General features: G+C 32.6%; 1 protein-coding gene across 1 annotated transcript; it reads left to right on the top strand.

Annotated features, from left to right (window-relative positions):
* Nucleotides 1-4,696: 4,696 nt before the first annotated feature.
* Nucleotides 4,697-5,831, top strand: ASPZODRAFT_27045 (hypothetical protein; the record flags this gene model as incomplete). The annotated part of the gene is made up of 2 exons (XM_022728073.1): nucleotides 4,697-4,703; nucleotides 5,632-5,831. 2 exons carry the CDS (start codon nucleotides 4,697-4,699, stop codon nucleotides 5,793-5,795), a joined length of 171 nt encoding a protein of 56 aa, XP_022579524.1. The 3' UTR covers nucleotides 5,796-5,831.
* Nucleotides 5,832-8,137: the final 2,306 nt, after the last annotated feature.

The following is an 8,137-nucleotide window of genomic DNA, read 5'->3' as shown; positions in this document are numbered from 1 at the left end:
TAGTTAATATGGATTTTAGTCTATATACTGCTAGATATTCTTATATATAATGCATTATTTTCACGGCCTGACTGATTGCCACTCTCTTAGTATAAGCTAATATAGAGGGCCATAATAATAACCTAATTAGATTAAGCTATAAAATCAGTTTATAAATCTTGCTTGTGAGCTAGGGTTTATTTTGCTAAAAGGGTAGACTTAGGTTAATCTAAAATCCCTAAATTTATTAGAGTATATTATAATATATAAGTTCCTAGCTCATCTTCGCCCTCCTAAGCTATTTAACTATAATCTAGTCCTTTTGGTTAATTATAGTCAGCAGGTCGCAGAGGTACTTCTATAAATATATAAGTATTAAATAGTTAAAGTCTATCCCTTATAAATAATAGACTCTCCTGAGGACTGGTCTCTCAATAAATGTTGTGGCATAACTAATATAGATTCTTTTTTCTCTAATTAGAAGTACCTTTTCTTATATAATATCTATACCTTATTAGATAATATACCCTATAAGCATTTAACCTTATTCGCCATTAAATAAGATATATTTCTAAGGTTTTTCCCTTGCTTTAAGGCGTCTAAGCAAATATAGCCATTACTCACCTTAAGAGTTCTTTAAGTAAGCCTAAAAGTTGCTTTAACCATTCTATCTAATAGTCTTCTTAATTAGGACGCTCTATCTTCTAGTAATAGTCTAATTAAATAGTCTAGTCCTAATATATATATTTATAATATCTATGTTTCTCCTGGGTAGTTTTATGCTTATTATAAAAACAACCCAGTAGATGGCCCTTACTATATTACTATATATTATATAGCCTAGAAAGAAATTATCTATTTACTTAACTTTTTCTTATTAAAAGCATATAAAATCCTCCTAGCGATAATTCTGTCATTTAATAAGACCTGGTTTATAGAGGTATACACAGCCTATACTCCTATATTAAAAATCATCACGGCCAATCAAGTCATATTATATTACTTAAGCCTAAGAGTACTTTTCCTAGGTCCTTCCAGCAATTTTAGAAGTAATATTTTACTTAATAATAAACAGACAGAAGGCGCAATCTAAATCCCTTATTATAATAGAAAACTTAAAACTTAGGAATTAAAAACTAACTAAAACACTAAATATATAACTTATATAGTTGAAAATAAGTAATAATAAATATAGACTAGACATCTTATGGCTTACTCTATATCTTATATATATATATATATATTCCCTCCTTAAGTAATATCTCTAATTCTAAGATCCTTTTATTCTTCTCCTTAATACTAATTTAGATAGTAGTCATCCTTTTTTTAATATTAAGGATAACTTTATTAAGTTCCCTAGACTAGTCTTACAGCTGCTCTTAAGTGCCCTCCTATAGTTAAATTATATTTACTAGATTATCTAATCTCCTTTATATACTATCTAGTTTAGCCACTGTCGCTTCAGCCTGGCATCTCTCTACTTTTATGGTTTATTTTAGTATAAGATTAGCTGTCTTAACCTAGATAATCTCATCTCACTAATGTCTAACTATTTTATAATATATTTATCTTTCTATCTTAAATAATTATAGGTCTTAGTTATATGCGGCCTTCTGCCTCTAGAGATCTTCTTTATATATAATATTAACTTAGGTAACTCCTTATATTATTTTCTACTGTTAATTTATTTTATTATAGAGTTAATAATTGGCTGCAGTCGACTGCTGAAGAATATTATTAAGGAGGGTTATATACTTATTATAAGAAGCCGGCTTCATAAAGGTACTTAGTCTAGATTAATACTAGAGCAGTTAATAGATGTGTTAAAAGACTATTTTATAGAATTAATAAACACTAATCTTATCTAGCCTAGACTAGTAGACTGCCATTACTATAGTCTGTTCTAATATAGTTTATAGAAGGCTTTAGTTAAATAGGCAGATATTAGAAGAAGATAGACATAGAAGATAGTAATAGTTAAGGTTTTTAGAGAATTATAGACTTTAAATATAAGGGTGAGGATCTAAAGACCCAAGATTAAAGCACTAATTAAAATAGAATAATTATAACTAAGATATTATTTTTAACTTATATTTCTTTTTTATCGCGTCGGCTGACCTCCACCTTTCCTAGGGTATTTTACTATTAAATATATTAGTAAAACTTTCCTACATTAGAGAGATATATTCTTCTTATAATTTAATTAGAAGAAGCTCATCTTCTGGAAGCCATAGGATACGCTTAGAGCTCATAATAAGACAGAAAAGGAAATATAATTTTTGGAACTAATAGCAGTAAATACATTTTAGGCGCCTTATAAGGTGTTATCTAGATTAGAAAACTCTATACTAAGCACTTAATAGACTTTCTTACTAGATATAAAGAGGGAAAGGGCGATGAGTTATTAAGTAAGCTAAATAAAAAGTAGTATAAACTGACTTATATCCCAATAAAGTATTATCTAATTAATTATTCAATTAGTACCTAGTTAGTGGTTAACTCTTATTATATAACTATAATAATATATACTAATGCGCTGATGCAGGCTAACAGTGCTGCACTAGTTAAATTAAGTAGCTCTTAAGATAAATTGCCTTACTATAGGCGCTTAGATCTAGATTTCAATAAGAATACCCTTCTGCGCCGTAAAAAGAGTGGTCTTTTCTCTATTATGCCATAGTAAGAGAATCACTACTTATTATATCTAAAAACTATAGCATATATATAGATAGAAAGAAATTACTAAAGAATCTAAAATGGCAATGGTTTCTTAGATAGATAAGGAGATGATAATTATAGTGCTGTTTAACTTATAAGGTATATACTATTACTAAATTGCTGATCTCTTAACGACTTGGTAATCTACCCTATATAGAACCCAGGTTATATTAAGGAGAACAACCATATTAGTGCGCAGGAAATTAGATCAAGTTCGCAAGGAGCACCTAGAATTTATAGATAATAGAAATATATAAGATAAAGATGTGATTCTTAGGTTCTTACAGCGCTTATAAATAGACTAGGATTTAATTAAATAACTACTAGTGCTAACTAAGGAAGAGGCTATATTACTTACTTAGGTAAGACCCTCCTACTTCTAGTCTAGCTCTTAATTAATAATAAATATAGCACTAGAATATAGAGATAATTCTTTAATTTACTATATTATATTATCCTCTATTAGAGTATTTTCTTCTTTAATTTATAGTGTGGCTATTCTAGCTTCTATAATTTATAATGCTGCTGCTATTTCTCTATTTTTCTTATAAGCTGGAGCCCTTTTCTGTTTAATAGCCCTGCCATTAGAAATCTTCTAGGGTTAGGGGGTATTCTTTATAGCTGCTAATGACTGGTCTATTAAATTTGGCGCATTGTAGTTAGCCCTTCTTTTCCTCTTATCTAACCACTTTATATCTTTGGCCTAAATGGCTATTATTCTTTAAGCCTCCTTAAGCCTCTTTTATTGATTTTGATAATATATTTTTAGATGGCTAAGTTTTGTAGTCTTCTTGGCAAGTTCACCTTAAAGGGCATTAATTTAAGAAATAGTCAGAATGTCTCTACTATAGACCACTAGAGGTTCTTGATCGTTGATAAGAATAGTGGAAGATAAATTAATAATAGGATCTATGCCAAAAAAGGCGACGTAAATGCAGCGTCTAATAGAAAGACTAGATAAATACTACTCTGCCTTAATCTTCATATATAGGCAATTAAGGAAAAGAGATGAATAGTCTTAAATATATACTTAGGCTTAGGGGAGTCCACATCACGCCTTAGGCTTCATCGCGTAGTCAATAATAAGATCTTAAGTTGGCTGTTTCTTTAGAGGCAACGCTCTAGAGAAGTACATTATTATCTAATTAATAAGCATATCTATTTTATTAGGGTTATATTAGAAGTGTAAAGGCTTCTATGCTTTTAGTAAAGCACCTAGAGCAATTTGCCTATCTAGGGGATAATTTATAATCTCTTTAATCTATTAGCTATTAAAGCCCAATTTATAGATAAGTATAGCAATACTATGGAGTACAGCCTCATCAGCCTTTTCATTTGGGGCCTTAGTGAGTAGATTATCCTTCTATTAGTCCTTGGCCATATATAGATAATGCCACATGGCGTATAACCAGACTTATTAATAGCTAAGATTAAATTAATCTCTATAGACTTTCCTATAATCTGTCTCTAATAGCTAAATAATATAAGCCTCCTCATTATTCTTGGTAGGTTAAAGCATATATTTCATTACTCTATAAATAGTTATGTGATCTTAATCAAAACTCAAAAGACAACATACACATTCGGCATATGCTATTAGATATTTAAGGTCCTCAAAAAAAGTGTAGAGAGATAGAATCATATAATTAAACTAATAAAGCTTCTACTAGATATAATTATACTCATCTAGATTAAAATTTATAAAGACCTATCCACTAATCATAAGATTATAAACATCTATTGCATCCTTTGTTGAAAAATATGGTGCCATAGATTATAGTACCTTAACTGTTCACTAGTTAATCCTTACTAGCATATTTAGGTCATTATCTATAAGTGAAGACTAGAATAACCAGATGAAGCCTAAGTAATTAAGTATTTCCTATTTATTGGCCATCAGTTAAAAATTAAAATACCTGAGAAAAGCCCTACCTCATCACATTTTATTGCCATTAATGTACTAAAGGATCTGATATGTAACCCGCCCTAGAGACTAGGGATGGCCAGTAGGCTATTAAATGCACTGCGGAACCTTTTATAAAGTAGTAATACCCTTAAACACTTCTCTTTATTTCCTGAGAGCCTTGACCACCACTGCTTTTAAAAATGGTCATCATTTTTACAGTTATACTGGCGAATTTTCTGGTAAATATCACCATCACTAGGAGGCTTTTCATTGCAGTACTCTTCTAGAAGAGTGGTTTAGAGTTCTTTACTAATATCTATAAAGTAGTAGTTAGTTATATTTAAGATGGAAAGAAATACTAAAATTATTATCTAGATAAATATTAATTGCCCACTAGCGCTCTATGGGTGGTAAAAGCTCTTTTCTAACTTAGATATAATATTATCTATATAAATATTATAATTGTCTAAACAGGAACTTTAGCTGCAGGAAGTTAGCGACATTAGTTAGTAAGGCTTATAAAGATACTAGTACGGCCTAAAGATGCTCCTTAGATATAACAGTAGTAATATAATTATAAACATCTAGATAATAATAACCTTCTTTATGAAAAATACAACGCAGCTGATTAAGCTTGGCTTTATTTAAATCTTGATTTATTATGTAGAATAAATCATCTAAGTGGACTTAAGTAGTGCCCTAGAACTTCAGCTTCTATTCAGCAGTGAGTTAGATTTTAGGCTTAGTAAACTACAGCAGCTGTTGCAGACCTAGTCTAAAATCTATTTCTATATTTAATAGTGACTATAACATTAAAAGCACCTAAAGGTGTCTATGCTCTATATTTATATTAGGTTTGGGCCACACTTTTTACACGACCATTATAGATGAGACTAATAAAGTTTAGTAGCCAATTACTATACAGAAAAAAGAACAATATATTTCTCTTACTAGACTACTTAGGATATCATTATGATTCTCCTTAGCTTTTAAGGCTTATCTAAATACCTTACTAAACGCTATTATAGTCATCAGCATTACTAGTGTGATATCGCGAGCGAGCGATATTGCGAACTCCCGTGCGGCCATGAGCGGGATCACCTCGGCGGAACGCCAGGGTGCCTGCTCACCGACGACGCGAAATCTCCTGACCCTGGTGGAGCGGTTATGTAGAGTTTTCGCTCTGTACTAGGGATTAATTGATTCTATAGAGTTCTATTGCCACCGGGTTGCTCAGCTTTTAATGAGCTAAGGGGAGGTATATAGATACCTTCCCTCTGACCCATGGTAGCAATAGAACAGAGATTTCTTAGAGACCGTTAGCTTTCGAATATTATATCTGGTAGTATATTATATTAGGGGTTGGCCCCTATGCTGACCCTAATGGACTGCCGCTCCGCGGACAACATCTGAGGATTAATAGGATTTAAAAGCAGGATAAAAGGGATGAAAGACCCCTTAAGTAAAGAAAGAAGAATCATTAAGCATCTTTACTAAAGAAACTAAGTAAATAAAAGACTTAATCTTCTACTATAAGTTAATAATAAACCTTATTAGTAATGTGCAGAACCACCTATCGCCTGAGGTGTTTAAAATCCTCTTAGTGATCATAACCATCAGGACAGATAAGATAGATGTTCGCCCTCTTCTTAGACGCCTAGAGTAAGTGCTTTAAGGCAAAAGAGGCTAAGTAAACCACCTGATCCAGGAACTTAAGACCGCCCGCGCGCAGGTGGCTTAACTCCAGGATAACCTTCACTAAGCAACTATTAGGCAGCCAGGTCCCCAGAACAACACCTAAGCAGCCGCTAGGGAAACTAGCCATTAAAAGTTAACTAATAATCTTAATAACTAAGGTAGACGCCCCTACTAAAAGATCTTAGAACTTAACTAGATCCCTAAATATATAGGCAAATATTAAGATGAGGGCGCCCAAAAATGGCTGCAGTGAGTAGATAAATACTTTTAAGATAAAAAAGTCTTATATAAGAAGTTCGCCACTAATAGAGAGAAGGTCCTAGTGGTAAAATAAAAACTTAATAGCAAGGTGCACGAATAATAGAGGCATTTATAAAGCTCTATTAATAATAAGCTCCGCACCCCCATTAAAATTATGGCGAAATTTAAGAAGTAGATTACTAATAACTATACTAAACACCTTAGTGAGGAACACTGCTGGGAGGCGTATAAGAGTCTTACCTAAGAAAAGTAACCTATTTAGGTATATACTTATAAACTAGTGGAAGTCATAAACTAGATTAATCCCTTACTGGCGGAGAATATACTTATCTGACAATTCATCATGGGCAGCTAAAAATAACTCTAAGGGTGGTAGGTGCGCAAATCTAATAAACTAACCACCTTAGCCAGGGTTATTATAAAATTTACCCTTTATGAGAAAGGGGTTGTCGCCGCGCAACATGTCTACAGGCTAATAAGAGCACTAGATACTATAGATATTAACACCCTAGGGCAACTACATGCCCTGCCCAGGAGGCCTACCCCCATAAATAGATATATGCTGCACCCCTAATAATTAATCACTAGCGCGAGAGGACTCTGTTTTATATATAGGAAACCTAGATATTATATAAAGGATTATTAACTAAGTGAAATCCTAATAACAACCCCCTTAATAAAGGCCCTAAGGGAGGGAAATAGAGTTAACCGCTAGAACTAGAAGCGCTGGCGGCGCGAATGCTTAAGGCTTTTATGGTCCTTAATATTAACCTCCCTAATATCCTAGACCCCCAGGGATTACCACCCCCATGAAGAGATGAAAAGTGAAAAATATAAAAAAGAAAGTATAAACTAATAACCTAAATAATACTAGTATAAATAAATATGCTAGGCGGAGGGCTGCTAATCTTTAGAGGAGAGATCAGCACTAGGGAATAGGGGAAATTAAAGGTTAAATATATGATTAATAGTAGAGCCTCTAACAACTTTGTGAGCAGCAGGGTACTTTAAAAACTCACCTATACCCTATCCTAATAGATTAATAAGGGCACTTAGCTAGATATGACGCTACTAAATAGTGATTATATTCTAGCTATATACTAAGTACGCCTCCCGCTACGCCTCGGCAGATGAATAAGAATAACCCCTACCTAGATTATTAATAACCTTAAATATAACGTTATCTTAGGATAGACATGGCTAAAAGCTACTAACCCTATTATTAAATAGTTAGAATTAAGGATGATTCTTTAGGACCACTAAGGCGAACAGTTCTTTATGCTCTTAAAGAATATTAAATAATAAGTCATAATCACGCCCTATATTAATATAATCTTAGCATAACATATACTACGCGTGCTGCATAAGGCGAAATTAAAAGGCATTCTCTATTTTCTTTAATAAACTACTAAGCTCCTAGATGGGCGTAAGCTATATATAAATCTTAAGGTAGAGGTAGTCCTCTAGAAGTATAATATCTTCTGCCAAGAACTTATGGCGGCCCTCCCGCCTAAATGAGATATTATATATAATATTAACATGGGTGACGCCACGCCTGTCAATATTAGCCCTTTC

This window comes from Penicilliopsis zonata (assembly GCF_001890105.1).
Source record: "Penicilliopsis zonata CBS 506.65 unplaced genomic scaffold ASPZOscaffold_12, whole genome shotgun sequence".
In the NCBI taxonomy this organism is placed as follows: Eukaryota; Fungi; Ascomycota; class Eurotiomycetes; order Eurotiales; family Aspergillaceae; genus Penicilliopsis; species Penicilliopsis zonata.
This window is presented reverse-complemented; position numbering and strand designations above follow the sequence as displayed.